This window comes from Gobio gobio (assembly GCF_949357685.1).
Source record: "Gobio gobio genome assembly, chromosome: 1".
NCBI lineage: Eukaryota > Metazoa > Chordata > Actinopteri > Cypriniformes > Gobionidae > Gobio > Gobio gobio.
In genome coordinates this window covers 58,841,146-58,855,593 of record NC_137097.1, presented here as the reverse complement: position 1 = coordinate 58,855,593, position 14,448 = coordinate 58,841,146, and the positions used below count along the sequence as shown (strand labels likewise).

General features: G+C 39.9%; 2 protein-coding genes across 2 annotated transcripts; both read right to left on the bottom strand.

Moving 5' to 3' along the window:
- Positions 1 to 1,586: 1,586 nt before the first annotated feature.
- syngr3a (synaptogyrin 3a) lies at positions 1,587 to 10,488 on the bottom strand. Its single transcript, XM_079820654.1, has 4 exons — positions 10,300 to 10,488; positions 8,146 to 8,380; positions 7,749 to 7,894; positions 1,587 to 3,544 (listed from the first exon to the last, which is right to left on the bottom strand). The coding sequence occupies exons 1-4, from the start codon at positions 10,399 to 10,401 to the stop codon at positions 3,341 to 3,343; spliced, it is 687 nt and encodes a 228-aa protein (XP_079676780.1). The 5' UTR covers positions 10,402 to 10,488; the 3' UTR covers positions 1,587 to 3,340.
- Positions 10,489 to 11,665: 1,177 nt separating this feature from the next.
- On the bottom strand, positions 11,666 to 14,215 carry gfer (growth factor, augmenter of liver regeneration (ERV1 homolog, S. cerevisiae)). Its single transcript, XM_079813416.1, has 3 exons — positions 13,960 to 14,215; positions 12,838 to 13,046; positions 11,666 to 12,716 (listed from the first exon to the last, which is right to left on the bottom strand). The coding sequence occupies exons 1-3, from the start codon at positions 14,161 to 14,163 to the stop codon at positions 12,554 to 12,556; spliced, it is 576 nt and encodes a 191-aa protein (XP_079669542.1). The 5' UTR covers positions 14,164 to 14,215; the 3' UTR covers positions 11,666 to 12,553.
- Positions 14,216 to 14,448: the final 233 nt, after the last annotated feature.

Here is a 14,448-nt window from a genome sequence, read left to right as displayed (position 1 = left end):
TGTTGGGCGGGCGGAGCTTTATTCTGGCGGTTTGAAGACAAACTCGTTCTCTTGGGGAGGACGTGCTTCATCACCTGCGATGCCTTCTGAGCCTCGGAAAAACGCTCCGCAAAGCCCGTCGCCGAACAGGCCGGACATAGTGATGCTCTTGAGGAGGGCGGGCAAAGGTGGGCAGCGATGGCCTCTTCCAGTGGCAGGAAAGCTCTTGTACCTCTTCTCCTTCTCGCCATTCACAGTGGAGAGCGCTGGGGAGAAGGAAGACTTGGCGTGGGCAGAAAATGGCGCCTTCCACGCTTTGGTCCGCCAAAGGAGACCGAACAGGCCATAGGAATGGATGGCCGCTGTTCCTCCTGTGTGAACGTAACAGGAAGGTGCGCTGCACGTGGGGAGGGGTTGTCTCTGGGTTGAGCACATGGCTGTTCCGGCTGTCTCTGGTCACGGCGCTTCTTCTTGTGTGGAGCCGACGAGAGAGCAGGCGGAGCGGGTTTTTCCTCGAAAATGGCAAGCCGAGCCTGCAGGGTCTGCAGTGCCATTTTGTCACACTCTGGGCAGCCGCCCTGGTAGAGTGCTGCCAGGGCGTGGTCTCGGCCGAGACACGCCGGGCAGATGATGTGAAGGTCCCCGCTTGACAGAGGGCTTCTGCACGAAGCGCAACGAGACATTTCTAACAACGCTCATGTGGTAGATATAAAGGATATAGAACGCCGGATAGCGTAGCTGGAACACGGCGTCTGAAGGCGGATGGCTCCGACGTCCTCAGAAGATGCTCGGGTTCCGCTAAGGTGCTTCTTTGACGGCGACTTCAGGTCCGGAGATCAGCGAAGTGAAGAGTCGCTGAAGGAGATTTGAACTGAGTCCCTATGGCGAGGCAGGGCCTTTTATAGGCTCGCTATGCAAACTCAGGTGAGCTTTGCGGGCGGGAACAAAGAGGGCATCTCATTGGCTCCCCCCGTGCAGCCACCTCGCCATAGGTTGCCTGCAGTTGCAGCAGCACAGCCAATCAGCGCGCACCTGCGCTCTGCTAGGTGTACTGTGCAGCTACACTGCGTTTTACATGGAACATTTTAAGGATAAAATTGACTTCAGTCTCGTGGAAATACGGAGTACCCCCTGCGTTATGCTAACGCAAGACGAGTGACTCTCTCGAAAGGGAACTGCGGTTCCCTCTCTTTCTGCGGTTTGCCGTTCTTTATGTGAACGGGTTTTAAGAGTATAGGATATCACACTGACGACCTCCGTTCACTTCCCCATATAAAACGGAACCTTTCTACCAAACATCATCTGTTGATGTGAGTAAATGACAGAATTTTAATTTTTAATCTGTCTTCAAATCTGATATTTGGAAGTGTTCTTGTTTTCACAGCCTCTGAAGTTTTCTTTGTTAAATTTAGAACTAAATAACACTGGGATAGCCTATGTCAGAATATAATTATAGAATATTATCAGAATATAATTATATAACCATTTGAAGCAATTAAAAGTAGAAAATTCTAAATGTTAGTTACAGGGTGCAACTTTCGACAACTGGATAATCTCATTAAAATGGCGTGCAAAATTCATTAAAGGAGCACATTACAGGTGATCCACTCATGTAAAACATGTCTTTATTTTCATAATGTCTGACAACTGCAGTCTTTAGACATTCCGACTGACAACAGCAAATCTTTTGTGTACATCTTTCAATCACAAGATGGCATATATTGCCTGCAGATACAGTAGCCTAAGTAATATGCGTTTAAAAAGAGTCATGGACAAGGCCAAGGCATTTTTACTGGTGCAAATTTTGCACTTTGTCCCTCAAAGGAGTACAAATGCAAAAACGAAATAAGGCTTTCAATTTCACATCTCTTCATCACCTATAAACCTTGTTTAGAGGTGCAAATTTTGATCCAGCAAAACATACCTCAGTAAATTACTCTGAAATATTGGTCCATGAGGCATTTTAAGGAGTGCAGAGTTAAAGTACAGGAAACACAAGACCCTGACCACTTTCACAAACATACTTCATTTACATGTTTTGAAGTACAATCACTATCATTTTTGTATGTTGCCCTATCTCTGAACACAGAAACATTACCAAAATCTACCACATATCAGACAAAGCACTGATGATGGTCACCAAACAGCTTGTTTTTTTTTTTTTTTAACAACCGATGAATATCTGAAGGGTGTCCCAACACAACTCTTTGCAATACACTGCAGTTCAAACATTTCAGGTCTGTAAAGATGTATAAGTCTCCTATTCTCATCAAGGCTGCCTTTATTTGATCAAAAATACAATAAAACGGTAATATTGTAAAATATTAGTACAATTTAAAAGAACCGTTTTCTATTTTAAAATGTAATTTATTCAAGTCTTCAGTGTCACATGATCCTTCAAAAATCATTCTAATATGATGATTTGGAGCTCAAGGAACATTTCTGATTATCATCATTGTTGAAAACAGTTGTGCTGCTTCATATTTTGTAAAAACTGTGATGCGTGTTTTTCAAATATGTTTGATGGATAGAAAGTTCAGAAGAGCAGCTTTTATTGGAAATAGAATTTTTGGTAACATTGTCATTTTTTATCAATTTAATGTCTTTGCTGAATAAAAATATGAATTTCTTTTTTAAAAAATGATAATAATCTTACTGACTGTAAACCTTTGAACGGTAGTGTATTCAAATGTACTTATACTTCAAAAAAATATATAATAATTTACTTACCAATTGCTGTCATTGTCCAAGTTTATAAAATAATTCATAAAGATTTCCATTTAAATGCCAATTAAACTTTTTACACAACTATATATTTGTATTCCTCACTTTTAAAAATGCCAATTAATCATGGCTTTGATTAAAAATAATAATTTATTAGATTGTTTGGTCGTGATTAAACACTATATGAAGACACCCTTATCTACAGTAAAACTCTTTTAGGAAGACCACCTCTCAGTTAGCTTTTGGAGAACACTTAAATGTGTCAAAGGTTTGGTGATTCCATGTTTCAGATATTGCACTTTATATACAGTACCCAACAACATTATGGAAACTGAATATTTAAGGTATTGTTTAGGATGCATGGCACTTCATAGCTCTCTAAATATAATACATGCAACGTAACCGTTTTCATTTTTATACAACACTGATAACCCTCAATCAGTTTCATTCCAGCTGATAAATTAACACGTAATATTCCAAACGAAAGTGAAATCACAATCAACATATTCTTGTACAGAAGTTCACAGAACGGTACTACCTATTGTCACACCACTTCAGTTTGAAGAGCAGTGCCAGTCATCCACACTGATTCTGACAGACCGACGACATCGCACGGGGACTCTTGCTCGGCAGCGTTTCAGTAAATTGGCACCTGGTAGGTTTGGGTGGTGGGGTCCAGGTTTTCAGTGAAGGGTGGGCTCTGGTATGTGTCGCTGGGCTCGGTGCTTGTGACGGTGGGGTAGGGCTGGACGGGAGGGATGCCATCGAGGTGCTCTGTGGTGAACAGGGTCATGTCGGTCCCTAGCAGGTACTTCTGCACCCCTCTTACAGTCGAACCAGCCTGAGATACAAAGAGAAAGCAACTGAAAGTCACGTAGTAGTATCAAACTCTCATTAAAAAGAACTACTCTCAACTCTGACCGGACCACTTGTACTGTAGAAAGCAACCACTTTTCTTGTTCTTAAAGGGATAGTTCACCCAAAAATTTTAATTCTGTCATCATTTACTCACCCTCAAGTTGTTCCAAACCTGTATGAGTTTCTTTGTTATATATATCTTAATTTGTGTTCAGCAGAACAAAGGAACTCATACAGGTTTGGAACAACTTGAGGGTGAGTAAATGATGACAGAAGTTTCATTTTTGAGTGAACTATCCCTTTAATACATAGTCATATTGGTGACAAATTATTCTAGTACTTGTCATTTAGTTTTGTGTTTTTGTCATATGGCTAAATTCGTATCCTTAGCAAAATGCTGAAATATCACAATATTATTAGAATTTATAGCCTTTGGGCCACAACACTGAAGAAAACCTTTCCTTCCACATTTAGGAGCTTAATTTGACGAAACTGGTTAAGGCTTGAGGAGTTTTTCTATCAGGATCCCTCCTGCCCGTCACCCTCCTTTTGGTATCAGTCACTTTTTCATCATTCATTTCCAAAGATATTTCAGGACTCTATTTCTTATAGAGCCTATACTGAACACCATTAGACCCAGGGGCTGATGCTGATCTTGCCTGCTTTACTGTACTCTCAACTTCTCTCCATGTAGGGGGACTTGTGTCCATCTGGTGGTTGGATTGGTGGCATATCATCCGGAATGCTAATTTGGTACATGGTTCTGATTGTCAGAATAGGTCTTCCTCAGCTAGGTCTTTTACAGGTACTTTAAGGGTCCTGTTTTTTCCTTGACAAAAAGACTTTTGACTCATTTAAAAGGGTCCACGTAGAAGGCTGTGCTGTTTTGCTCTTTCTTTTTATGTTGCTTCCTCAGACTCTCTGCTCTCCTCGGTGTCACAAGGCGTTGATTGATATTGGCCTGTAGTGCCTCAAGACCTTTCCTTTCCCCTTATGTAGCCTTCTTTCACTGTTTCTTTCGGTTTCTCCTTTCTTTCACAAGTCTTTCAATCTCCTGCTGTCTCCTCGACTTGAGCTGGGTTGATGGTTCCTTCTGTGCCCTTCGATTCTTGCTTTTCACCCCAAATCTCTGTGCTCCATAATTGTAAATGATCTCGCCCATCCTTTCTAGTTTTCTTTCAACCGCTCCTTTCTGACCTTTTAACAGCTGGACGAGGCCTGTATTGATGGTTGCCCATTCTTTTTTCTGGCTGGATTTGGTTCCAGAGGATCTGAGGTTTTCTTCCATCAATTTTTCTTTCTGCTGCTGGCTGTGGCTGGATGGGCTCTAAGGTCACGGCTAAGGATAGATTTGTATCTGGTTGAGTTTTGTTTGGGGTTCTGATACCCTGTGGACTGTGGTGCTTGTCCTGGCTTCTAAGAAAGTAGTGGTCAAACTCTCTCAGGCACTTCTTTCTGCCCTGGTGGACCTTTAGAATCTTTTCTGATGTTATCTTTTTCCAGCCACAAATACAGCACTGTAGCTTGTGTCCTGTTAGCATTGCTGGACCTTCAACTGCCGTACCAATCGTTTGATTCATTGTCAGTTCAAATGTTATTTTAAGGCATAACATTATGACATAACATTATATCTTCATCACAGCACCTGTTGAATATAGTGGAATATATTAGGCAGCAAGTGAACATTTTGTCCTAAAAAAGTATGTATTAGAAGCAGGAGAAATGGGCAAGCGTAAGGATTTGAGTGAGTCTGACATGGGCCAAATTGTGATGGCTAGACGACTGGTCAGAGCATATCCAAAAACTGCAGCTTTTGTGGGGTGTTCCCGGTCTGCAGTGGTCAGTATCTATCAAAAGTGGTCCAAGGAAGGAACAGTGGTGAACCGGCGACAGGGTCAAGGGCGACCAAGGCTCATTGATGCATGTGGGGAGCGAAAGCTGGCCCATGTGGTCCGATCAAACAGACGAGCTACTGTAGCTCAAATTGCTCAAGAAGTTAATGGTTCTGATAAAAAGTTAATGCTGGTTCTGACAGTGCATCACAGTTTTTTGCGTATGAGGCTGCATAGCCACAGACCAGTCAGGGTGCCCATGCTGACCCCTATCCACCGCCGAAAGCACCATGTGAGCATCAGAACTGGACCACAGAACAATGGAAGAAGGTGGCCTGGTCTGAGGAATCACGTTTTCTTTTACGTCACGTGGATGGCTGGGTGCGTGGCTTACATGGGGAACACATGGCACCAGGATGCACTATGGAAAGAAGGCAAGCCGGCGGAGGCAGTGATGCTTTGGGCAATTTTCTGCTGGGAAACCTTGGGTCCTGCCATCCATGTGGATGTTACTTTGACACGTACCACCTACCTAAGCATTGCTGCAGACCATCACTTTCATGGAAACGGTATTCCCTGGTGGCTGTGGCCTCTTTCACCAGGATAATGCGCCCTAACTGCTGCTAACATCTTGGTGCCAGATACCACAGCACACCTTCAGGGGTCTAGCGGAGTCCATGCCTTGACGGGTCAAAAGGCAGCAAAAGGGGACCAACAAAATATTAGGATGTCATAATGTTATGCCTAATCGGTGTGTATGTGTGTGTATATATATCCCAAACGTTTGGGACACCTGCCTTTACATGCACATGAACTTTAATCACATCCCATTTTTAATCCGTAGGGTTTAATATGGAGTTGGCCCATCCTTTACAGCTATAACAGCTTCAACTCATCTGGGAAGGCTTTCCACAAGGTTTAGGAGTGTGTTTATGGGAATTTTTGACCATTCTTTTAGAAGCGCATTAGTGAGGTCAGGCACTGATGTTGGACGAGAAGGCCTGGCTCACAGACTCCACTCTAATTCATCCCAAAGGTGTTCTATCGGTTGAGGTCAGGAATCTGTACAGGCCGGTCAAGTTCCTCCACATCCTGGGCCATCCCCAAACTGTTCCCACAAAGTTGGGAGCATGAAATAGTCCAAAATGTCTTGGTATGCTGAAGCATTAAAAGTTCCTTTCACTGGAACTAAGGGGCCAAGCCCAACCCCTGAAAAACAACCCCACACCATAATACCCCCCTCCACCAAACTTTACACTTGGCACAATGCAGTCAGGCAAGTAGCCTACCGTTCTCCTGGCAACCGCCAAACCCAGACTCATCCATCGGATTACCCAACAGAGAAGCGTGATTCGTCACACCAGAGAACATGTCACCACTGCAACCGACCCTTTGCATTGCACTTGGTGATGTAAGGCTTGGATGCAGCTTCTCGGCCATGGAAACCCATTCCATGAAGCTCTCTACGCACTGTTCTTGAGCTAATCTGAAGGCCATACGAAGTTTGGAGGTCTGGAGCTATTGACTCAGCAGAAAGTTGGCGACTTCTGCACACGGTGCGCCTCAGCATGCGCTGACCCCACTCTGTGATTTTACGTGCCCTACCACTTCGTGGCTGAGTTGCTGTTGTTCCCAATTGCTTCCACTTTGTTATAATACCACTAACAGTTGACCGTAGAATATATTTAGTAGTGAGGAAATTTCACAAATGCACAGGTGGCAACCTATGCAACCTGAGCTCCTGAGAGTGACCCATTCTTTCACAGATGTTTGTAGAAGCGTCTGCATGCCTAGGGGCTTGATTTAATACACCTGTGGCCATGGAAGTGATTGGAACACCTGAATTCAATTATTTGAAGGGGTGTCCCAATACTTTTGGCAATATTGTGTGTGTGTGTGTGTGTGTGTGTGTGTGTGTGTATATAAACAAAATAAAATAATAAATAAATTATAATAATTAATTTTAAATAAATTATTATAAATGATTGTATATGTAAACAAACATGACGCATTGATGTAACAATTACTAAAGATCATACACGATATATACATTTCACTCTTGTTCAATAACTGTAAGAAATGTCTTTCACTGCTTCTCTCACATCAGGACACACCACCAAACACTATTCTTATCCTCATTCATGGCCAGGGAAAAGGAAGTAATTCTATTACATGTTCCCAAATCCCCTGAGGGCTGAAACCAGTATGTAGAGCAAGCTAATGTCTAGATGGGTCATGATTTAACAAGTTACTCATGTACTCAAGAAATATAAATGGATTGGTGTTCAGCAAGAATGGTGGTCACTCTCATAAAATGACAGTAAAATGTGTTTTCATTTCCATTTTCTCATTTACCCAGGTGAAGATGGAGAAGAAGGAGAAGGTTATGGCAGCTCTGGCAGCATCCGCTCCCTGATTTAAGGGCAGCTCATCTGGGGTGGTGCGTTGCCATTGGTTGGCCAAGAAGCAGAAACAAACAAACCACAAAAATGCCCAGAAACCTGTAATCATGCAAAAAATACATATATTAGTCTAACAATGACAATATCTAGTTTACTATATAGTATACTGTATTGTCCCCGTGTTTACATCAATAGACAAAATCACAAATACAAGTGGCAATGTCTGAAGCAAAACAGTACTTCTGTGGAGATCATGAATCGTTGCCAGACCCCTTAAATAATTCACAGCTTAAAAATAGCATGCAGTCACAGAGAGTCTGAGTCTATTTTGGCTTGCTCTTATTGTTTACCTGAAAACCCAATGTCCAGCATCACTGCCTTCTTTCGGTCTTTAATACTGCTGATTTGTTGGAACTTCATGTCAAGGATAATGAAGAAAATGCAGGCTAGAAATGCTATGAGCCCAATGGTGGTCCCATAGTTGCAGGCATCGTTGTTCTTGTTGAAAACGCAATAGAGCCGCTCGCTGCCGTGGTTGACGTAGCCTTCATTTATTATGGATCCAAACACCACTATTGAGAAGATCTGCAGGGGAAAAGATATGCACGGCTTAATGATGTTTTTTTATGATAATGCTGTCAAAACCCTTTGTAAATTACATTAAATATTTAATATACTATTACACTATTGTGTAAAGGCAGTTGATACACTCTAAAAAAAAAGGCTCGTAATCATAGGGGAACCTTTTTTAGTGCTATATAGCACCAATTTTGGTGCTTCAGTGGTTCTTCAGCGGTTCTTCAGAGGTGCTATATAGCACCTTAGTCAAAGAACCGGTGAAGAACCTCTGAAGAACCGCTGAAGAACCACTGAAGCACCAAAATTGGTGCTATATAGCACTAAAAAAGGTTCCCCTATGATTACAAGCCAAGAACCATTTTTGGTGCCATATAGAACCTTTTTTTTTAGAGTGTATGAATGTCAAGCAGTGACAGAAGCTTTCTACATTGTCACGTTATACTTAATCTAAAACTACTTTAACAACATTTTTAAAAATATTTATTTTTTGTAGAATTATTGTTATAGTTTTGTATTAGTTGAGATTATTAAAAGATATTAATTTCTTCATTATGGAAGTGCAGAACCATTTAGTAACTAAGTAAAAACTTGATATAAAATGTGAAATATGTAAAATGGTCACCAGTTGCAACAGCTAAAATATATACATTTTCATTACTATATAGCCATATAAATTATACATACATTTTAACCTAAAATCTTGATCAACTCCCTGATTATGCACACATTGGGTCTGTGGAGAATATATATAAAATATATAAAAACTCATTACATTGCTAATAATTTTATTTAACATTAAACTTAATGAGCAGCTAAGATTTATATAATGCAGTAATGTTATTGTTCTTAATTAAAGTTATTTAAAAGTGTCTATCTATCTTTTTAAATAAATATTTCAATTACAGAATGAAACAGAAAGATAAACTTACAGTCATAATGAGATCCACTGTATGACCATCACAATGCTATTCAATTAACAATGCATGCCTTCTGTAAAGAGACTTGATGATCTAAATTAATATTTTCCATTTGTAGGACAACATTTCCATTACAATTGTTCTGTACGAATTTTTTTTATTTCTAAAACATATTTAAAACCTATTTTACAAGAAATAAACACCTTTGACTGAAAGAGAATTGTATTGCTCAAAGCTATGGTCCACGTGATGTGTTTGTCTGATGCAAAAATGGAAGTAACAGTACATGAGCGTATAGTAAAGCAACAACCAATCAGAATCGAGGAGCCGGTCATATAGAAGCAGACTGTGGCTGCGGATCAAAACGGGCTGCCTATCTAAACAGCATTCATGTTCAAACACATACGATGCTCAAAATGAGTCACTCGCTATATGTTTTAGACACATATAGGGATGTTCTTACTGGGGGAAAAACCCTATAACCTATTGCATAAAAGAGAAACGTTAATCCATGTATAGCTATATATATATAATGTGTGTATGTATGTATGTATGTATGTATGCATGCATGTATATGAAGTCACGCCTAGTGAAAGGCCTATTGATAAATATAATACATAATAATATAATGCTATCATAAACGAATTCGTCTCACAGTAAACTACATTTAAAAAGATTTAAGAATGAGCGTATGTAGGATATTTAGGGTATATTCATGCTTTTATTTGTTATTATTCTAGAAGGAATCACATGAGTAACCTCGTCACCAGAGGCAAATACGCTTCGTGACATCAATTTTTGTAATAGCTATAAACGAAAAACCTGATTTTACATGTCGCAAATAAACGTAGGCTATATGAGCGTAATTTTTCCCACTGACCTCATTCAATTATTAATTGAGCGTGTGATGAAAACGTTATGATTATGATATGTTCTGGGCTATCCTCACAGATTACATTTGTCTCCTCGAGGCTGACATGATTATCTGTAGGTAAATAAATGTCTTACCCATGATAATATTCTAAGGATGGTCTGCGGCTGCTGAATAAAGGCAATAGGGTCGAAAGCAGCCCCGGCTCTCCCAGCGCCAAATGAACCCACTCCGTCCATTTTCCTCCTACGGTTATTCAGGCTCTGGGCTCTTGGTCGAGGTAGGCAACCAAACACACACACACACACACACACACACACACACACACACACACACACACACACACACACACACACACACACACACACACACACACACACACACACACACACACACACACACACACACACACACACACACACACACACACACACCGCTGCCTGTCAGAGGCGTGCGCAATCTCTCTGTGACTCTGTTACATTCTCAACAGCAACATCTCCGGTCTACATCACGTCCTCAGCTGAGAGAGCGCTAACTTCATAGGGGCTGTTGTTCCGATTCAAATCGCCAAATGGAACATTTTTAGGGGGCATGCACGATATTTTGTTAATAGGGTTCAGTATTGTTTGGACCCTATTGCTCTTCAGCATATTTGTGTGTGTGTTCTGCTGAAAGTCATAGCCTACAGAGCCTGGAATGACATTGTTTTGACTATCACAACATACTAATTTAATATAAATTGTGCATATTTGTGTGTGTGTTCTGCTGAAAGTCATAGCCTACAGAGCCTGGAATGACATTGTTTTGACTATCACAACATACTCATTTAATATAAATTGTGCAATTCTAAGCACATCACCATTCTTCACTGCAAATAAGTGCATAAATAAAAGCAAGCATCACGAGGAAAGCAATGTGGGAGAGCTAAGCTATACAATATTCTGTGCATAATACTAGCCTATACTTTACACAGTTGTTAACAGTAAATAAGCATGTCAATGCAGTACGTTTTGCTTTCTTTAAAGGGATAGTTCACCCCAAAAATGAAAATTCTGCCATCATTTAGTCACCCTCAAGTTGTTCCAAACCTGTATGAGTGTCTTTGTTCTGCTGAACACAAAAAAGTATATTTTGAAGAATGTTTGTAACCAAGCAGATAGAGCAACCATTCACTACCATAGTATTTCCCCCCACTATGGTAGTCAATAGTTGCTCTATCTGCTTGGTTACAAACATTCTTCAAAATATCTTCTTTTGTGTTCAGCAGAAAAAAGAGACCCATACAGGTTTGGAACAACTTGAGGGTGAGTAAATGATGACAGAATTTTCATTTTTGGATGAACTATCCCTTTAAAGCTGCAACTGAACACGACCCGAAATTCATTGCTTTTACTCCTTCCTGTATATTAATGTAACCTGGGACTGAAACCCACTAGGCCTCAGCACACTTCCAATGGGCCCCTAAAGATGACTTAAGTGTTAAAAAATGAAGCTAAAAAATGGAGATGTAAACTGTCTTTTTATTTAAGAACCAAGGCGTTCATTATCTTGGTCAACCTGGATATAATGTTTGAGGAAATTTTAAAAGTAATTTCTAGACCTGGAAATATCATGGAATTAATTTACAAGGCCCCTCATTGTCAAACATAATTAAATGGCAAAATTATTAATAATTAAAACAATTAAATGCCACGAAGAACAGTGTTATTGATATTATGGCATTTAATTGTGTATTATACTAATTTATATAAAACAAGTTCTAATATTTTAAAATTAAATATTTTAAAAGAGTTAAAAAACATGTCATTTACAAATGAGAAAAGTCATGTAAATACACTAAAAAGTGTAGACCATGAAGAACACTGTTGTTGATATGGCATTTAATTGTTTTAATTATGTATTATGTTATTTAATTATGTTAGTATGTTGCCAATATTTATCATTATAGCAGAAGTATCAGAAATATCTTTGGGGGTCCAAATATTGTCTTTGACAATGAGGGGCCTTGGAGTCAAAAAGGTTGAGAACCACTGCTCTAAACAAATAGAACATTTTTATTTCCAGCTGTGGAACAGAGTTCATCCATTTACCTCTGGGCTATTTACGTCCACCGCGAGCTCAACCACTCCAAAAAAAAGTACGGGCCATAACGCCATACTCTTGTAGACAGACAAACTCTTGATTAAAAGCACAATTTAGACATTTGTATATTGATAAATCATTATATCAAATAGAACAAAGTTTAAGTGCAAAGTCAACATGTAGGCCTATGTGTTTACGCATGACTCCTGATTGGCACTGCAACCTGCATTTGTTGCAACAAAAATGACAGGTCCACAGAATCAGCATGCGACTACATTCAGCTCATGTTCATGACTGTGTTGGAGATTTTCAGTCACAAGAACCATCTTTCCAGCCGTCTCGCCATCGCTCATCCACCCTGCTGCAGTCAAACTCCGGCTTGCCTAACCGGATGTTGATGTCATTATGGAGGCGACACAGCCACTGTGAGAGGTTGTGCCGGTTGCTAGCATCTGGCTGATTTGTTTTCAATCTGATAAGAGACAAGATCGTTGAAACATATGCTACCAAACATGAATGTAAACACTGTAATGGTTCTGCTAGAAAATGGTAGAGGAAAAACAAAAAAAAACACAACAATAAATGATGACAACCTTGATCTCAGGTCCTCTGCACATTCATCACACGGGAAAACCTTTGAGAAGAGGTTGATGAACTGTGTCATCTCTCCCTGTTGTACTGTGGTCGGTGCATCTGGATAATATGCAGCCATTGTGTGAAGAAAAGACCACGAGCTCCTGCCCAGTTCCTCTCTGTCCAGAGGGCATTCAACCGGCTTAGTTTCCTCCACCGCCCTGCTCTCCTGTTCAAATATCATATGATTGTTTACTGTGAAGGATTGTAGCAACTGTCATAGTACAACAATACTGTTTTAAACCCATGACCTTGGGTTGGTGCCATGCACTGGCAGCTGAACTATAGTTCTTGACAACTATAACCATGACTGGCTTCTTCAACAAATTAGTTCAGTGTAACTATGACCCTTATAAAACAGTGGTTCTTAAACTTTTTGACTCAAAGGCCCTCTGATGTTAAACATTATATAAGTTCCCCATCCCTCATAAAGCTCAGATATTTCAGATTTAATTAAACTACTTTTATTAAAAGAATCTGAGAGTATTGATATATTAAATGAATTTTGCGGTTCCAGAAGTTTCAAGAAATACATGTTCTTCATTAAAAACAAGGTACAGAGTGGGAAAATAGAAATATGTTTATATCTTGATTTTTTTTAGCATTTTAATTTATATTATTGTTAAATTACTGTATATATTACTTATTGTATTATTATATTAATATATTATTGCATTATAATTATAGTATTATATTAATAATAATCAAATAACATAAATAATCATAAATAAGTCATCCTGCAAGTATTTAGAAAGTAACTAAAACTGCCATACAAATAGATTCCCTTACTCCTACTATCTTTATAATACTTATGAATAATATGACAACATATATCATAGTTATTACTAAATTTAGTGTTACTACAGTAAAACTATAGTACATGAGAGGAAAGATTAAAATGTCATTCTGAACACCAAACCTATATAATTGTAGTCCAATGCCGATACAATTGTACTGACAGAGATGAATGTGTTGTTGTCATTCAATCTATTTTGTTTTCACAGATGTTTTACTTCTGATTCCGGAATATGGCAGGCTATATTCAATGTAGTTCCACTGTCAGAGATCAATACTCTGTTCACCTGCACCGAAGACGTCTGTTTCTGCAACTTCATCCATGATTTAAAATCCGTACACGCTCGGCACGGTTTCTTTTTCGGTTCTCCGGTAGTGGTCTGATCTTTACTCGTACTGTCCTCGGGTGGTCTGTCAACCACGGGGAAAGGGAACCCCTCCATTCCAGCGTTGTTCTGCGTGGAGAATCGCGACCCGGCAGCGGCTGCCATGTTTAAAATCGCACGATGTGTTATGTAGTTCAGTTCAATGTGAACGAATCGTTCTTTCGAGTCGGTTCTTCTCAATGAGCACACTTAATTATTCACGAACGACGATGTGTGCGTTCACCTGGCTTTACTAGAACGTTATTTCACGACGGTATGCAAGGGACCAAATTCCGAAGTAATTATATGCTGACGACGTGAAATAATCACAATATCGGTTTTGTGAAACGACTGTTCGAATGAACCGATTCGCAGAAATGAGTCGGCATTTAATTCCAACCACTGTTATGC

What these genes read in the sequence shown, in the direction of transcription:
- syngr3a (XM_079820654.1), bottom strand. Translation starts at nt 10,401, where the DNA reads ATGGACGGAGTGGGTTCATTTGGCGCTGGGAGAGCCGGGGCTGCTTTC. An exon ending in TCCTTAGAATATTATCATGG is followed by an intron (nt 8,381 to 10,299) that starts GTAAGACATTTA and finishes TTTCCCCTGCAG; the next exon opens with ATCTTCTCAATAGTGGTGTT. An exon ending in GCTGGACATTGGGTTTTCAG is followed by an intron (nt 7,895 to 8,145) that starts GTAAACAATAAG and finishes GCATGATTACAG; the next exon opens with GTTTCTGGGCATTTTTGTGG.
- gfer (XM_079813416.1), bottom strand. Translation starts at nt 14,163, where the DNA reads ATGGCAGCCGCTGCCGGGTCGCGATTCTCCACGCAGAACAACGCTGGA. An exon ending in AACAGACGTCTTCGGTGCAG is followed by an intron (nt 13,047 to 13,959) that starts GTGAACAGAGTA and finishes ATATTTGAACAG; the next exon opens with GAGAGCAGGGCGGTGGAGGA. An exon ending in GCAGAGGACCTGAGATCAAG is followed by an intron (nt 12,717 to 12,837) that starts GTTGTCATCATT and finishes GTCTCTTATCAG; the next exon opens with ATTGAAAACAAATCAGCCAG.